We start from the raw sequence: 17,916 nt of genomic DNA, 5'->3' as shown, positions 1-17,916 counted from the left end.
TTAGCTGTGCCGGCTTTGGGTGTTTTTATTTTTGTTTTCATGTGATTAATTTATTAACAAATCAATGTTTAGTATAACCATATACTTAAATGGCTAAACTACACTTCTACTGATCTAACTATTAGTAAATTTCTTTTTTGATCACCTAATTATGAAAAGTTACAAAATAATCACCCGACTATTCAATTTTGTCTTTTTTATCACCAGCTGACTAACGTAAAAATGAAACCAGTAAAACACCCAAAAAGGTGACTAAAAAAGACAAAATTAATTAGTTTTGTTACTATTTTGTAACTTTTCATTGTTTGATGACTTTTTTTGTCACCAGCTGGCTGATGTAAAAATGACAACACTGTGACTAAAAAAAAACAATTGAATAGTTGAGTAACTATTTTATAACTTTTTATAGTTGGGTAACCACGACTATTCAGTTTTGTCTTTTTTTTATCACCACATGGCTAACGTAAAAATAAAAATAGTAAAACACCCAAAAATCCAAGATAGTTGGGTGACTAAAAAAGAAAAAATTGAATAGTTGAGTTACTATTTTGTAACTTTTCATAATTTGGTGACTTTTTTGGTTACCAACCGGCTAAAGTAAAAATAGAAACACCCAAAAATTTAATATAGTTGGGTGACTAAAAAAGACAAAATTGAATAGTTAAGTGATCATTTTGTAACTTTTTATAGTTGGGTGACCAAAAAGAATTCATCCAATTATTAGTAAATTTCTTTTTTGATCACCCAACTATTCAATTTTGTCTTTTTTTATCACCAACTGAATGACATAAAAATGAAAACGGTAAAACACCCAAAAATCCAAGATAGTTGGGTGACTAAAAAAGATAAACATGAATAGTTGAGTTACTATTTCGTAACTTTTCATTGTTTGATGACTTTTTTTTCACCAGCTATAGCTAACGTAAAAATGGAAATACCCAAAAATTTAATATAGTTGGATGAATAAAAAAAACAAATTTGAATAATTGAGTGACCATTTTGTAACTTTTTATAGTTGAGTGACTAAAAAAAATTTACTAATAGTTGGATGACTACAAACACAGTTTACCCTTTTGTTTTTAAGTGATGATCAAAGCATTTTGTAGACTAAGGATTAATTTATTAACAAATTATTGTTTAGTTTAAGCATATACTTAATTAATTTTTTATAAATCAATGTTTATTATAAGCATATACTAATTAATATATATGACTGGAAATTAAATATTTTAAATTCTTCAAGGGCAGCTTTCATGTCATTTTCATATATTTTTTCTTTGACTAGCTTTTGGAATAGTATGATTTTTTATAGAACATTATTTCGATATTTTTTATCAGTTTGGTTCTTATATTTTTATAAGTTAACTTCGGTCGTTAATTTTTAAAAAGTAGTTAAATCGGGTTTTTAGTAAAAATATTGATTAAAATATTAATTTATTAAATGATATCGATGTGACAACTTACGTAACAATTCACATATGCTTCACAATCGATATAGCACCATTTGTTTATATGTCACGTTAATAAATAATCTAATAATTATAAAAGTTTCAAAAAATATATAAAAATTCAAAAATAAGCATGAAGTACACGTGGATTATCATTTTGGCTACCATGTTTAAAAGTTCAACATTTTAGTCAACGTTTCTATTAAAAAAAAGTAATTTGATTCTTTTTAAGAAAGTTGATGGTTAAATTCAACTCATTTTAAAAGGTTGAGGTCAAATTGAAAAAGATATAAACATTAATGACCAAATTTATCATTATACCGTTTAATTATTGCTTTAGCCTCTGGTAAAATTTGATCCCTTCATTTTTAAAGGACGACTAATTCACGAAATGTAAAATTACTTAAAAGTAAATTTTACTATATTCTTCTAGTAGAATTTACTTTGTTTATTATTATTTGGGTTAAATTACTTTTTGAGATTTTTACTCGACAATTCTGGTTTAAAATTTGTTTTTATTCAAATTAATCCTTGTCGAAACCCTTTTATAGTTTTTTTAAAGATCCCTTATAATATTATTAATAAATCGAAATTGATAATATTGTTAATGGTAGATGTTAAAGTGTTAACGGTTTTAACAGTTAACTGATAGCAACATTGATAGCATTAAAATATTCTTGGAAATTCACTTTAACATAGTAATTAACAATGATATAAATTTAGCCGATTGAGTCTTAGCTTGATTGGCATTAGTATTATTGTTAATGCAGAAGGACGCGGGTTCAAGTGTACTGAAGCGCATTATCTTCTTATTTATGGGCCGGGGAAGGGCTATAGATAGTTCTAGGCATTGTATCAAAAAGAGCGTATATGATCCGAACTTATAATGGGTTATTAAATGAACTTGTTAGATTTAAGTTTCTTTTTTTAATATATAATTCTCAGTTTCTTTATCTGATGAAAATTCACGATAAGAGTTCTATTGTAAGTTTTACAACAATTATCTCTATCACAGTAGGTGTATAACAACCACCTCTTTATAACTAGTAGAATCTTGGCAGACAAACGAGACTGTTATAGAGAGAATTGATTGTAATTTCAACTCATTTTATCCAAAAAATTTATACATTTGAAACATTTTTATTGGATCTCGTGCATTTTATGCAAAATAATACAAGTTGAAGTCCAATTTTGTAATTAAGCCTAATAATAAGATTAAAACTGAAATTAGACCATTCACTTTTAACACATAAATATTGAATTAAAAATATGACACTGTAAAAAAAGGAGAAAAGGTAAAAAAAAAATGACATGTCTCTAATTTTTTAATTAATCTTTAATTCTTTATTCTAATGAGACTGAGTCAAGCCTATTTAGGACCATTATATATTTAAGTTGGACTCGAGCAATTATTTATATAATAAAATTGTAATTTTATTTATATTCAATGATAAATTTTATAACAAATTAATTTTAACAGTGGTATAGATTCTAGGGTAACCCAATTTGAATATCGAATTCGACTTGTACATAGAAAAAATTAGTTATTTTTGGAACAGTAGTTCGATTTAAGTCTATTAATTCCAACCGAAATTTTGATCCAATCCAATTGATTATAAAAAAAAAATAGAACTCATGCTTATTCAAATCGAAATGAAATGAACTCAAAACAATTAGAATCCAAAAATAACTAGAATAAATAACTCAAAATGGATCTTAATTAATCAAAATAAAAAATTATTTGGACCCGTAATAATCCGATATAAAAAACTTGAACCTCAAACCCTAAAAGCATAAACGATAGCAAAGAAATTTTAAATGGGCCAAAAATAATTTCCCACGGACAACTAAATTGATTACCAAACCAGTTAGACCACCAATTCTCAATTCGATCGATTGCCCTGATTTGATTAAATAAATTATTAAAATTTAAGTTATTTAATTAAATTATTAATTTTTCAGAATAATCAAAATAGGCTGGAGAGGTTTAAATTAAATATTTTTATTTTACTGAGGGGCTTAAACGAAATTTTCTCATTTAGTAAGGGGGAAAGGCACAGCTTGTCATTGGCTACATATCCTTATCAACTATGCCAAAGAATACTGCTTTACTACTCCAATTGTGATTTTTTTTTACCATGAAAAATATAAATAGTTAGATTATTTATTTCAAATATTATCCTTTAATATAATATTTACAAAGTTATTAAAAATAAATCATATTTTATAATTAATATATCATACTATTATATTTTTAATTATATTTAAATAATACATTTCTATGAAATAATTTTAATTATTAATGTTTAAAATTTCTACATATATTATTTTTATTAAAATATCTTATTACAACTTTATTCCATTCCATTAAATTGAAGTAGCCGTAAATATGTCGTTTAACACCTCACAAACAACTACATATGTTAGCTTTGAAGAGATAAGAGACGATACAATGCACTCTTAACATATAAGCTCCACAAATAATAAGTCACACATTCGATATATCTGAAAGTACATATGAATTTATAACTAATGCTAATAGAAAGTCTACAACCAAACTTAGAAATCAGCATCAGAATTTATCCGAGTTTGCCGTAGAGAAAACAAAGCCTAATGACGAACATGGCTCTCGAAGACATTGAGACCAATATCAACTAATTTTGTTGTGTTAAAGTTGTGTGACCCGAATCTCGTCACTTGTTAGTGATTAGCTAGCCTACTCATTGATTGAACATTTTTATACTAGTTGGGCTTTAGCTTGTTTTCATTGATTTTGGGTCTAAGTTCATACATTTTGAGTATTATCAGGGCTAGATTATGTGACCGGAATCTCGTTTGATCCGGCTCGAACCCCTGAGATACAAACCATACCGCACAAGTTGAATTCGTATAGGACTATACTTCTTCTATTAGACATTGGTTATAACAAGGTTGTTTAACCCTTAAATAGAAGTATTCAAAACTCCTTTTGTATTGTGTGTTTTCAGCATAGTAAATTTCTACTTTTCTGCCCGTGATTTTCCTGGTAAGAGTTTTCCATGTAAAATTTACGTGTTTTTATTTTTCTTTCTTATTGCTCTGCAATCATTCCAACTGCTATTATCGACGTTGATTATAATATGTTGCTTGCAATTCTAGGCAGTGCCCTCCCAAGTAACATACATCATCTTGCTTCTCATATTAATTTATTAAACAAGTAAATAAAATAAGGGTGAATTACATTCGTAGTCACTTAACTATTGGTGAGTTTCTTTTTTGATCACTTAACTATGAAAAGTCATAAAATAATTGTCTAACTGTTCGATTTTTTTTTTTTGGGGATCAAATTAAATCAACTATTAGACCGACTACCTTGGATCAAACACCATACTAAAAATTTTAAAAAATAATAAAAAATAAAAAAGCAAGACGATTCAATCGTGTAATAAGCCCAATCTACCCGGGCCCGCATGCAAAAAAATAAAGGCCCAATTTTTTACAAACTCAATACCCAAACAGCCCAACAAACCCAATTACCCATCTACAAACTAAACCCAAAAATTCAGCCCAATTACATTAACCCAAACAAGAAATTTCAGAAACCCTAGGTAGCCTCCCCGCTCCAGCCGCCGCAAGCCACAACCACCTCCGCAGATCGCGCCGCTCGCGCGCCTCCATCGCAGCACGTCGCTTCCCACGTTGCTGCAGTCGTCGCACACCTGTCATGAAAACCACAAGCCACGAACAGAAGAGATTTCTTTAGATTTTTGTTTCATTTTTTCTTTCTGATTTTCGGCTATTTAAAGGCCGATGAAAATTTGTAAAAGGGGGGATTGAGTGCAAAAAAGATACAAAAAGAGAACAGAAAAAGAAAATCAAAGGTGTTTTTTTGTTCTTAAGTTCTTTCTATTTTATCTATTCTCTTTTTAAACTAGTGTTAAAACAAAAAAGGAAGGAATATCCTTGCCTTTGGGTCGGCTTGAGGAGGGTTTAGAGCAAAAATCAATATCGCTCAACCCTTACCACTGGTTCTGGTGAAGTCGCGGAGGCGATTGAAGAACTGGCGGCGGCTTGGGGGCGCTAGGTTAAGAAAACCCTAGCAGAGCAGTCCCCTTTTCCCTCTGTTTGTTTTTAAGGAAAAAGAAAAAATGAAATAAGGCTGTGTTTTTGAAAAAATTTTACTTTTAATATTAAAAACAAAACGGTGCCGTTTGGAAGGCGGACCACATGCGTCGACCCGACCATAGCGTGGTCCGCGCGTTCTGGCCTTAAATGGGGTATTTGCGCGTTTGACCCCTCCTCCTTTATTTTGATTTTAAAGCGATATTTCATGTCTTTTCAATTTCGCCACAAAATTTCTTTCCTATTTCAATTCGGTCCATAGACCAGGCGCATGGATCTCGCTAAAACGACGCCGTTAGGCCAGTATGGGGATATTTCCTTTTTAGTCCCCCTCTTGCGGCGCACATTTTGATTTGGCCCTTTCTGGTGTTTTCCATCTTTAAATTTGGCCCTTAAACTCCGTTTATTTTGCAAATTGATCCTTAATCAGTTTTTTTTAGTTTTTTATATTATTTGTCATTGTATTATTATTATATTATTTATTATCATTATCATTATTATTTCTATACTATACGCATGCATTTCTTTATATAGTATATATATGCATTTTTTTTTATGTAATGCATGTTTTTTTTCAAAACTATATTAAGTACATGTATTTATTTTATACATATATATTCTTTATTATTATTTTATTTTCAAAACTTTTATATGCATACATTTTTTACATTTTATAGTACATATACACATATACATATTTTTAGATTTTTTATTTTATTTTCACAATCTTCATATACATATATACATACATTTTATTTAGAAATTACTATAAGTTTTGTTTTATATGCTTCATTTTTTTATATACTTATGTACCCGTTTTAATATATGCATATACATGTTTTCAAAATTTATTTATACATTATACTTATATTTTGAAACATATATATATATAATTTAAAGTGAGGTATTTGTTTCATAATTGTACATTAACTTTTTAACACACCCTTTAAAATATATATATTTTTGGTCTCGTCTAAGTATTAACACCATCATATTTTATAATTTTAGATATTTGGCATTCATGATTCTCGAGAAATGTCGTATCCTAACTTACTGGATTGCGATTAATTTTTCAGTGAATTTAGGATGCTAAGTACTCATTTTTGCATTAAATTCGCAAATTTTAAATAAAAACTTATTCTCGGGAATTAAAGTGTTGGGTCCTAACTTACTGGTCATGACATTTTCTTCTCGAAATAAGAATTTTCAAAAGCAAAAGGCAATATTCGGATATTTTGAAGATTTAAAAACATTGTGCCCTAACTCACTGGGTGTGGTGTTTTATTTCTTTGAAATAAGAATGTATTATTATTTTAATTCATTCGTGAAATAAAAAGTTTCTTTTTAAAATCTTTTCGAATTTTCGACACCAAGGCAATAAAAAATCAATTTGGTACCAATTTTGGGCGTTACGAGGGTGCTAATCCTTCCTCGTGCGTAACTGACTCCCGAGCCTGTTTTCTCAAATTTCACAGACCAAAATTATTTTTAAGGTGGGCCGATCACACCTTAATAAAAGATCGGTGGCGACTCCAATTTTGTTTTTAAAGTTGACAACTAAAATTTTTGTTTTCAAAAAACGGTTTCGACAAATCGGATTGCAAAGAAATTGCACAAAATTACCAGAGATGATCTAATTCGAAAATAAACAATTAATTTAAAACTTAAAAAAAGAAAACAACTAAAACATTACCAACTTCTTTTTTCAGCTTGTTTGGGAACTGGGAAAATGGATGAGAAAATGTATTGAACAAAATGGTCCATTTCTCAATTAAAGGCACACAAATTCATCAATTTTATCTTAGCAAGGCTGCCCATTTCTCAATTAATTCATAAATCTTTATAAATTTTATTATCTTGTATCATGCAAATAATAATGTTTTTTATATCTCTATTCCAAATAATAATTTTCTTTCTTTCTCTTTTTGCTTTTATATCTTTTCCATCCTTCGCCTCCCAGCACCATCACCGTTCAAGCCCCGACCCAACGCGGATCAAAGAAACCCAGAAAAGTGTCCACCATTTTGTTTGACGTTCAAAACACATTTTCCCCTTTAGCTTCATTTTCCTCCTCAAACCAAGATCAACTCTCTCCCTTGAAGCCATAGAGCTGCTTCGCCGCTCGTTAGGGTCTACTTCCAATGTCCTTTCACCTTGATTTCAACGACGATGCGCTTCTCTCCTGCTCCTCTCTCTTTTTTCCCTGAAACTCCAATGCTGCTATCTTTAAAACCAAAAATGGGTTTTTTCACCTTTTTACTTTGCCTTGCTCGTTCTCTTTCTCCTTTCTCATCTATTGGTTTTCTAGGTACTTTTTTGAATTAGGCAAGGGTATGTATCATTGGGCAGCCAACGACGGAGTTCAGTATAAAAACCAACGAAGAGGAAAAGAGAAAAGAGAGAAGGAAGGAAAAGGAGAGGGGAAAGATAAGGGGGAGAAAAGGAGAGTTTCGATCATCAAAGAAGACCATATAAAAACCAGTAGGGGCGTGGTTGACGATGGTGGCATCAGTTAGATCCAAAAAAATACCAAATACAAGTTATCACTTGAAATTAAATATACAAGTAACTCCTTTGAAAAAAAAAATTAAACAAAGAACCAACCAAACAACCGACAAAACAATCAAACAAGTCAAAAGCATGAGAAAGATATTAGTTGAGAGAAGATGATACAGCATCATTATCAAACATTCAAAGTTGGCATCCAAATCCAATACTTAGCAATCACCCAAAAAACAAACAGCCAAAAAGTAGCTCACACTTGACAATCAATCTCACACTTCAAGACCAAGTCTCTTCACCAACAAATATCAACCAGCAAAAATATCTCGTTCAAATAAATTTGCAATCAAATCCAGTGTCATAAATAATACCAAAAAAAAAAAATCAGTGACTCGTAATTCATGAAAGCATACCCTTTTTAACACTGAAAAAAAAACACAAACAAGGGTCAATATTCAATGAAATTAAACAAAAAAAAAAAAAAACTTGAAAATGAACTAAATGTGTTGTCTAACCCTCAGAGACAGTTGCATATTAGCGTTGAAGGAGATAAAAGACTACAGAAAGGCACTCAAAACATAGGTACTATAGATAACAAATCACAAACACCCGAAACTACGGGTTTATCATCATCGAGACTGATAAAAGTCTTTATGGCAAAACTTGGAAATCGGTAATTGTCCAAGTTTTGCCATTTCGAAACCTATAAACATTTCACATAAGTAAAAGACATACTGTAGGAAGGAAGGAAGGAAGCTTCCCTGTTGCAAAAGCCTAAAAGAACTGTATTCAGTTAGCACGGCTTTTGAAGACATCAAGACCCATCTCGGTTGGATCTGTTGCTTGCAATTCCACTTGGATTCCATCCAGTTCTCGCTTGAATCTGTCTTTGGAGCTAGCATATATCATTTTGCTCCTGATCCTTGATGTATCGGGAGACCTTCATAGGACAACAACAATATATAGTAAGTAATAAAAGGAAACAATGGAACCCCACGATTAAGAAACATTGCAGTACCATGCGATGAAAAAGATTCTGCTCTTTGGGACGTTCTCGGCTGTTAGAAAATCAAAATCGTACACAGCATAACGACATTCATCAGCGGGAAGACATTTAGTAAAATCTTCATAGCTCTCAGTTGGCTCACCAAGCTTCTCCACGATAACTTGCTTCTGCTTCTCCTCGATTTTGAAAACAATAAAGCGGTGGGTTCTTTTTGCCTTAAGTTCTTGGAACTTCAACTTGCAATCATCATGCACAGCCATTCCCGATGCAGCATTGGCCTAGGATATAAAATAATACCACATGAGAAAACAAATATCAAAAGCAGTCCCAATGTTTAATAACATCAATAGAACACAAAGGAACGATAAATGAAGAAAAAAAATCAACCATTCCAATAATCTATATATCCATGATTTGATCCTAAAAAAATGAACAATAAAGAAAGAAAACAAAAGCTACACTTAAATACCCTTTACACTCTAACTTGATCTCTTGCAATGGCCCCCTATGCTGGTATAACATCATGTGTCAATATCTTTAGGATGAAGCAGAGCTCATCTTACATTGCCTTTAGAACATCCTAAATCAGCTAGTTGAGCTTCACAATGGGGCGTGTTTATTGTTTATGATCATAAAACCATAATATTATGTTTGGATATATAAAATAAGATTTTCTTTGGTTTCAGTAAAAATAAGAAAATAATAATAACAACAAAAATACAAGGATCCAAATTACAAGCGCAGACAAATTAGATTAATATATTAAACAAGTAAAATAAAAAGTCAGTGTCAAAGAAAAACAGTTAAAAATAGAGTATTCATAAAGTAGAAACCGATACGTATTTAGATTAACAGCAAATTCAGTAAAATCAACCAGCTAAAGAGACAAGAAGCTAGACCAGTAATGATTCCATTTTCAGCACAAATTAGTACATCTAATTTCATCGAAATCAAATCAAATCATTAACTACAGATTTAAAATCCTAAGATCCAGACACTCAAAAATTTCCGGGGATTTTCAAGCATCAATGCAGAGATGAATTAACCGATCAAACACAAAATTAAAAAAGAAAAATCAACAAAAAAAAGAGAGGATCTAGTTGGATTACTAAGAAATTACACAAAAATACCAGAGATATGATTTAATTCTAGGATAAACTATTAATTTAAAACTACAAAAAAAAATCAACAGGAAAAGAGACGATCCAGTCGAATTGCTAAGAAGTTGCACAAAAATACCAGAGATATATGATTTAATTCTAGGATAAACTATTAATTTAAAACTACACAAAAATATGAACAAGAAAAAGACGATCCAGTCGAATTGCTAAGAAATTACACAAAAATACCAGAACTACGATTCAATTAAAGGATAAACTATTAATTTTAAACTTAAAAGTAAGGATCCAGTCGGATTACTAAGAAATCACACAAAATAATCAGAAAATCGACTAAATTCAAGAATAAACAAAAAAAAAGATCCAATCGGATTGCTAAGAAATTACACTAAAAATCAGAAATAAGATTAAATTCAAGCTTAAACTATTAATTTAAAACTTAAAAAATCAACAAAAGAAAAAGACAATCCAGTCGGATTGCTAAGAAATTACACAAAAATATCAGAAATACGATCTAATTCAAGGATAAACTATTAATTTTAAACTTTTTTTAAAAAAAAAAGGCAGCTGAAACATTACCATCTTTTTGGAGCTTTTTTGAAAACGGGGATACGGATCGAGATCGACGGCGGTGGAAAAGGAGATGAGAAAATATAGAGAGAGAAAAAGGAAAGCTCTTCGATGACGAGGGTTGAAAAACGGTGGGGAGGGGCAAAGGTCCTTTTATTTCGGTGAAAACTTGCCCCAGTTGAGTTGAGAATTAATAGGGTGTTTGTATTTGAACATTAGGTTATCGTACGAAACATTTCTTCGCCTAATCTTGTGTTGCCACGTCGTGTTCGGTTCTAAAGGGCACGGGTTTTTGTGTTGTGGTCATGATTAAGCCGCGCTGTATTTTATGGACTCGGCTAATAGACAACTTCACTCGTTGGCGGCTTCGTTTGACTCGGCTGAATTTTACAATCTAATTTTTTATTTTTTTAAAGGGTTAATATAGTTTTTGACCCGTGAACTTGATAAAAATTCTATTTCGGACTAAAATTTGAAAAAATGTAAAAGTTCGATGATTTGATATGGTAATTTAGCATCGTATTATATCATCATTTAAAAAAATAGATCTAATGACGTGGCACACTATTAAAATACACATCACCGAATTTTTATATTTTTAAAAATTTATAGATTAAAATAGATTTAATTTTCAAGCTTAAGTACTAAAGTTGACTTAATTGCGAAATTCATAAATAATTTAATCAATTTTTACGTTAAATTGATGTTACAAATTAATTCGAGATCAACTCATAAATAATTTCTTTTTAATTTTAATATCCTATATATTTAATTTGATACATTTTGAATGTTATAACGTGAAGAGTATGTTGGGGATATTGATGAGCCTAGCCGGCAAAGCAAGCGAAGCCCATTTGTTGAGAACATGATAAAACATCATTACTAACATTCAAAGTTGGCATCCAAATCCATTACTTAGATTAAACGAAATTCATTTAAATTATTAAATTATTCAAAAACATTTTATTTAACACATTAAGATATTTTTTTAAAATCTTATTTAAAATCTGATTCACAAATTTATTGCTAAGATATTTTATAAATCTATTAAATTTATAAATCCGTGACATCTGAAAATATTTTATAAAAAGAATTGAACTAAAAAATTTATTTTAATTGGTACAAACAATGTAAACAGAAAATATCATAGAACAATTTTAACAACCATTTTATAACTTAAATGAATTTTTTAAATAATTTAATGATGTTTTTAACATTTTGAAGCTAAATGACCAAAACAAAACATAAAGAAGTCTGAATCAAGCAAAAAATATCAACCAGCAAAAAATATTGTACAAATAAATTTGCAATCAAATCCAGTGTCATAAATAATGGCAAAAAGAATCAGTGACTTGAAAGACATAAAAGCATGCCCTCTTTAACACTCCGAAACAATAAACAAGGGTCAATATTCAAAGAAAATTAAAAAAAAAAAACTTGAAAACGAACTAAATGTGTCGTCTAACCCTCACAAACAGTTGCATTTAGCGTTGAAAGAGATAAAGACTACACAAAGGCACTCAACACATAGGTTCTATAGATAACAAATCACATATACCCGAAACTACGGGTTTATCATCATCGAGACTGATAAAAGTCTTATGGCATAACTCGGAAATCCCGAGTTTGCCGTTTCGAAACCTATAAACATTTCACTTAAGTAAAGACATACTGTAGGAAGGAAGGAAGCTTCCCGGTTGCAGATGCCTAAAAGAACCGTATTCAGTTAGCACGGCTTTTGAACACATCGAGACCCATCTCAGTTGGATCTGTTGCTTGCAATTCCACCTGAATTCCGTCCAGTTCTCGCTTGAATCTGTCTTTGGAGCTGGCGTAAATCATCTTGCTCCTGATCCTTGACGTGTCGGGAGACCTTCATAGGACGACAACAACATATAGTAAGTAATAAAAGGAAACAATTTAACACCACGATTAAGAAACTTTGCAGTACCATGCGATGAAAAAGATTCTGCTCTTCGGGACGTTCTCGGCCGTTAGAAAATCAAAATCGTACACAGCATATCGACATTCATCAGCGGGGAGACATTTAGTAAAATCCTCGTAGCTTTCGGTTGGTTCACCAAGCTTCTCCACAATAACTTGCTTTTGCTTCTCCTCGATTTTGAAAACAATGAAGCGGTGGGTTCTTTTTGTCTTGAGCTCCAAGAACTTCAACTTGCAATCATCATGCACAGCCATTCCCGATGCAGCGTTGGCCTGGGAGTATAAAATCATCAAATGAGAAAACAAATATCCAAAGCAACCCCAATGTTTAATAACATCAATAGCACTCAAACACAACATTATCAATTATAGTAGAAAGGGCCAAAATGAAGGGGAAAAAATCAACTATTCCAATACTCTATATCTCCATGATTTGACCCTAACAAATTGAAAAATAAATAAACGAAACAAAGCCGCACTTAAATACCCTTCACACTAGCTTCTAACTTGATCTCTTTCAGCTGCCCCTTATCTTCGTATAAGGTCACTTGTCAACAACATCTTAGGATAAATCAACTGGTTCTGGTTCGCAATGGGGCAACAATGTTTATTTTTTATGATCATAAAATCATAATATTATGTTTGGATAGATAAAATAAGATTATTTTTTGGCTTCAGTAAAAGTAAAAAAAAAAAAGAAGCAAAAATACATGGATCCAAATAACAAGGGCAGACAGATTGGGATCAATATATTAAACAAGTGAGAAAGGTCAGTGTCAAAGAAAAACAGTTAAAAATAGAGTATTCATAGAATAGAAATTGACACTATTAGATTAACAGCAAATTCAGTAGAATCAAGCAGCTAAAGAAACTAGAAACTAGATCATTGATGATTCCATTTTCAGCAGAAATTAGGTACATCTAATTTCATAGAAATAAAAACCAAATCATAAAAATTCCAAATAATCGAATCATTAACTGCCGATTTAAAGTTCTAAGATTTAGACACTTAAAAAAACAGTGGTTGCATAAGAAAAACTTAAAAATCTGATTGCTAAAAAATACTAGAAATACGATTAAATTCAAGAATAAACTATTAATTTAAAACTTAAAAATCAACAACAAAAAAAGGTAAGGATCCAATCCGATTGCTAAGAAATTACACAAAAATATTAGAAATATATTTTAATTCAAGAATAAACTATTAATTCAAAACTTGAAAAATCAACAAAAGAAAAGACGATCCAGTCGGATTGCTTAGAAATTACACAAATATATTTAAAAATACGATTAAATTCAAGGATAAACTGTTAATTTTAAACTTAAAAAATCAACAAAAAAGGAAGATCCAGTCGGATTTTATTTGTTCAATGACGATCCAGTCGGATTGCTAAGAAATTACACAAAAATATCAAAAATACGCGATTAAATTCAAGAATAACCTACTAATTTAAAACTTAAAAAATCAACAGAAAAAAAAGTAAGGATCCAATCGGATTACTAAGAAATTACACAAAAATACCAGGAATACGATTAAATTCAAGAACAAACTATCAATTTAAAACTTAAAAAAGAAGATCCAGTCGGATTGCGGAAAACTTACACAAAAATACCAGGAATACGATTAAATTCAAGAACAAAACTATTACTTTTAAACTACAAACAAAAAAAGGCAGCTGAAACATTACCATCTTTTTTGAGCTTGTTTGAAAACGAGGATAAGGATCGAGATCGACGGCGGTGGAAAAGGAGAAAAAAAAAGGAAGCTCTTCCGATGACGAGTGTTGAAATATGGTGGGGAGGGACAAAGGTCCTTTTATTTCGGTGAAAACTTGCCCCGGTTGAGTTGAGAATTAATATGGTGTTTGTATTTGTACATTAAGTTATCGTACGAAACATTCCTTGGTCTAATCATGTGCTGCCACGTCATGTCTGGTTCATAGAGATAGAGGGCACGTTTGTGTTCGGGTTTTGTGTCGTGGTCATGATTAAGCCGCGCTGTATATTATGGACTTGGCTAATAGACAGCTTCACTTCTTGGCGGCTTTGTTTGACTCGGCTGAATTGTACAAATTCTACTATTATCTATTTTTCTTAACGATATTAATATAGGTTCCGATAATATCTGCTCTCTTTTTCGAATCCAAGTCCTCCTACATTGGCAATAGTTTATACCGATTGAGTTAAGACTTAATCGGCTATCTCATTTGCACTTTTAAATTGGTAAGAAACTTTTTTTTATAATGTAAATTATAATAAGCAAATATTAAATAAATTGTTATAATCTATTTTAAAAGTATCATAAATGCTTTCATAATAGGAATCAGATTGCATTTTACCCCTTCTACTTAAGAAAAATGATAAATTAGTCATTATACATTCGATCAAACAACAAACAGGTCCTTCTATTAAAAATTTTATCCATTTCTGTTGTTAAAAATTTGTCCATGTACGCCAAAATGATATACACGTGGCATCTCACATGTTACTATCTAATTATTCTATCAGCCATGCCAATTTTTAATAGTATAAAAGAATAAAATTTTTAACGAAAATACCAATTTGCTATTTGATCTAACGTATAAATAGAAATTTATCACTTTTTAAATAAAATGATTAAATGCAATCTACAATAAGTGAATTTTGATAAAATAATAATAATAATAATAATAATAATAATAATAATAATAATAAGGATGTGAATGATCTGATTAATTACTTTTCTAATAATTTTAGTATTTTTTATTAATTTTGACCCGTAGAGCTACTAATCTTTACTATTTATTAAGTGTTTTATTCAAGAAAGTCACCCTCAATCAGTTCATCAATTTAGTTAAGAATTAGGAAAATACTCTTCTATACTTAAAATAAGTCATACTATTTGAGGGTATTTTAGTATTTTCTATTTTAATAAAAGCCAGTTGAAATACGCATATGGTGAGATTTGAAATCGCGTCAATTGGATTAATAAAACTTTAAATTTATCACTAAACTAAAACTTTGTTTTAATGTCTTGTATACATTTTATTTTAATATTCATGAGTTATTTTAATAATGTTGCTATTTTTGTTAGTGTATAAGTCAATTCGACACTAACTCATAATTACTAATAAAATTATGATAAATAATTATAGTGCATTTAGTATGATTTATCGATATATCGTAAGTTTAAATTCGTTTTACTCGCAATTTAATCTATTTTTTATTTTAATATTGTACATGTTTCATGTGTTATTACGATTGATTAAGTTTCAAATTATATATTTATCTATCATTGTATGTTATTTTAAACTCGGATCTATATTTTAAATTCATAATTTTCACACATATACACGTGTGATATGATTTATGTTTCTATTATTAAATAATTTTGTTGTTGGTATTATTTAACTTGTTTTATATTATATGTTATTCATATTTAACTACACTTAAAACCTCTAATGATCCTTGAAACCTCTAATTAAGTTATAATCACAAGTCATTGCAGCAATAATTAAGAAATAATTAAAAGTTGTTTTTTAGAAAATAAATTATATTAGTATGAGATTTTTTATATTAATAAAAATTCACACATATGTTATAGTTTTTAAAAGGGTTAAATTACTATTTGGGACTCGAACTTTAGGGTTGTTAAGAAAATATCAGGGATTAACTTAAACAAAAAAGTTTAGACCTCAATGTAAGAACAATTCTCGAGGTCAAAGACTAACTTAGACCCAAAAAAAGTTTATGCCCCAACGTGGGCAATGACGAATGCAAAAGCGGCAGGCAAACCTGCAAAGAATGAAAAATTGAATACCAATCTCTTTAAAAATTATTAAATTATAAATTTATATATAGTAAAATTACAATTTTCCCCCAAAATAAAATTATAAAATTAATACATGGTAAAATCATATTTTAACTTTTCAAAAATTTATAATTAAATTTCAAATTCTCCTGAAATATTTCTTAAATTCACACCTAAATGTGAAAGTAATTATCGAATTGAACCCCAAAAAAAGTAATTTAATCTTTTTTGAAACATTAAATTTATCATTTTAATCAAAATTTCATTTGATTCTCATATCAAAATTTAATTAATATATCTTTACTTGGACATATCATAATATATTATTTTTTTATAATATGTTCTTATCATATTTGTTCTTTTTGATACAATGCTTAAAATTATCCATAGTCCCTTCCAAATAGAGGTACTCATGGGTCGGGCGGCCTGGCCCGGCCCGACGGCCCGCCCGAAATATGAGAGAGTTTGGGTAAAAATATAGGCCCGAAATATGGGTTTGGGTAAAAAAACGAGGCCCGTTTAGAAAATGGGCCGGGCCTCGAGCACCACTTTTTTGGCCCGGGCCCGGCCCGAATATATAATAAATATTTATTTTTTAAAATACTTTTTTATTTTTTTAAATAAAATTTTGGTGTTTATTTTTTAAAATTTCATACCTATATTTTGGGCCCGGGCCTAGGATGCAGGTCGGAATTTTTTCTAGGCCCGGCCCATGAGCACTTCTACTTCCTAACCCTTAAATATGAGGAGAATGTGTTTCAACACACTCGCACTCACGTTCTCATGTACTGACAACAATATCGATGCCAATAGAGTTAAAAGATAATGATGTGTTATAATTTGAAAAGTATGTTGGGGGAATGGTTGAGCCAAGCCGGGTGTAAGGCTCGGCTATGTTAATAGAAATGAAGTGGAAAGCATGACCAAACACCTGGAATGGGTCCACAGGCATTAAAAGATTCGCCACCCTCCACCTCCCCTTTCTCTGCGTCCATCTAACGCTACCCTTCCTTTTTCTGGTTTTTTTTCCTTTCTTTTCTTTTCTTCTATATTTTCATAATTGGACCCCCAGCACAGCCGCCCAACCACCTTTTCTTTCTTTTAAAAACTATATTTGATTAGATTTTTATTTATTGAATTTTTTTGTTGGGTTTTAATTTCAACTAGAATGCGGATTGTGTCTTAGTTCGATTGATATAGGTATTATTGTCAATACAGCAAGATATAGATTCGAGTGTCTTGAATCGCATTATCCTCTCATTTATTAATTGGGAGGGGTTATGCCTAATTCTAGGCATGGTATACAAAAAGAATAGATATAATCAGAACCTATAACTAGATTGTTCAAAAAATATTCTACAACAATATCTAGAATATGAATTCCTAAATCTTTTGAAAAAAATACCGTAAAAAAAGAATAAAAATGTTAAAATTTTA

The 17,916-nt window shown here is 30.3% G+C and overlaps 2 protein-coding genes across 3 annotated transcripts; both read right to left on the bottom strand.

The window, feature by feature from the left end:
* Positions 1 to 8,617: 8,617 nt before the first annotated feature.
* LOC105786479 (actin-depolymerizing factor 2) lies at positions 8,618 to 10,923 on the bottom strand. Its single transcript, XM_012612934.2, has 3 exons — positions 10,755 to 10,923; positions 9,070 to 9,335; positions 8,618 to 8,991 (listed from the first exon to the last, which is right to left on the bottom strand). The coding sequence occupies exons 1-3, from the start codon at positions 10,755 to 10,757 to the stop codon at positions 8,841 to 8,843; spliced, it is 420 nt and encodes a 139-aa protein (XP_012468388.1). The 5' UTR covers positions 10,758 to 10,923; the 3' UTR covers positions 8,618 to 8,840.
* Positions 10,924 to 12,093: 1,170 nt separating this feature from the next.
* On the bottom strand, positions 12,094 to 14,547 carry LOC105786478 (actin-depolymerizing factor 2). 2 transcript variants are annotated; one of them, XM_012612933.2, is made up of 3 exons: positions 14,378 to 14,547; positions 12,697 to 12,962; positions 12,094 to 12,618 (listed from the first exon to the last, which is right to left on the bottom strand). In XM_012612933.2, the coding sequence occupies exons 1-3, from the start codon at positions 14,378 to 14,380 to the stop codon at positions 12,468 to 12,470; spliced, it is 420 nt and encodes a 139-aa protein (XP_012468387.1). In that variant the 5' UTR covers positions 14,381 to 14,547; the 3' UTR covers positions 12,094 to 12,467. The 2 variants fall into 2 exon arrangements, with proteins under 2 accessions (XP_012468387.1, XP_052476638.1); XM_052620678.1 differs by lacking the exon at positions 14,378 to 14,547 and having other exon boundaries at positions 12,697 to 12,980.
* Positions 14,548 to 17,916: the final 3,369 nt, after the last annotated feature.

This window comes from Gossypium raimondii, chromosome 1 (assembly GCF_025698545.1).
Source record: "Gossypium raimondii isolate GPD5lz chromosome 1, ASM2569854v1, whole genome shotgun sequence".
Taxonomy (NCBI): domain Eukaryota; kingdom Viridiplantae; phylum Streptophyta; class Magnoliopsida; order Malvales; family Malvaceae; genus Gossypium; species Gossypium raimondii.
This window is presented reverse-complemented; position numbering and strand designations above follow the sequence as displayed.

Coding starts and splice junctions, on each gene's coding strand:
- LOC105786478 (XM_052620678.1), bottom strand. CDS start 12,980: ATGATTTTATACTCCCAGGCCAACGCTGCATCGGGAATGGCTGTGCAT. Junction 12,619..12,696: donor AGAATCTTTTTCATCGCATG/GTACTGCAAAGT, acceptor CGTCCTATGAAG/GTCTCCCGACACGTCAAGGA.
- LOC105786479 (XM_012612934.2), bottom strand. Junction 8,992..9,069: donor AGAATCTTTTTCATCGCATG/GTACTGCAATGT, acceptor TGTCCTATGAAG/GTCTCCCGATACATCAAGGA.